The 425-nt window shown below is 30.1% G+C and overlaps 1 protein-coding gene across 1 annotated transcript in view; it reads right to left on the bottom strand.

Moving 5' to 3' along the window:
• The window catches only part of BAZ2B (bromodomain adjacent to zinc finger domain, 2B), a 57,456-nt gene that overhangs the window by 26,599 nt on the left and 30,432 nt on the right, over window positions 1-425 (bottom strand). The window contains exon 17 of the mRNA XM_010012137.1: window positions 297-425. This exon is cut by the window's right edge and continues 18 nt beyond it. Coding sequence (XP_010010439.1) covers window positions 297-425 — 129 coding nt within the window. The remainder of the gene's footprint in view (window positions 1-296) is intronic.

Genomic DNA, 425 nt, shown 5'->3' on the forward strand with positions numbered 1-425 from the left:
TAAAGCATAGTGTAATTGATTTTTTTTTTTTTAAGCAATCAATACAAGTACTTTTTGGGAAGCAGACCACTTTTAAACAAAATGTTTTTAATTAAGAAAACTTTCTACTTTAGTGTTTGTAGTATCTTGTATTTGTATATATTTTAAATAGTAATCTAATTATCTAGATAATTAGACCAATTATCTAGACCAATAGTGAATGCTTTGGGAGGGGCTGCAAGAGAAAAAAGTTACTGTCACAATGGCATAATACAGAAACAAGAAGCAAGAAAGTAAGTTTACATTATTACGATTACCTTCTGGTCTGCTAAGCACATATCTTCATTAGGCTTCTTTAGCTCCTTTGCCATTTCTAATTCTAACCTGCGTTGTTCCAGTTTACGTTCTTTATTTAATCTTTTTTCATCGCGTTTCTCTTGCTTTAA

This window comes from Nestor notabilis, unplaced genomic scaffold (genome assembly GCF_000696875.1).
Source record: "Nestor notabilis isolate BGI_N333 unplaced genomic scaffold, ASM69687v1 scaffold12793, whole genome shotgun sequence".
NCBI classification, from domain to species: Eukaryota; Metazoa; Chordata; class Aves; order Psittaciformes; family Psittacidae; genus Nestor; species Nestor notabilis.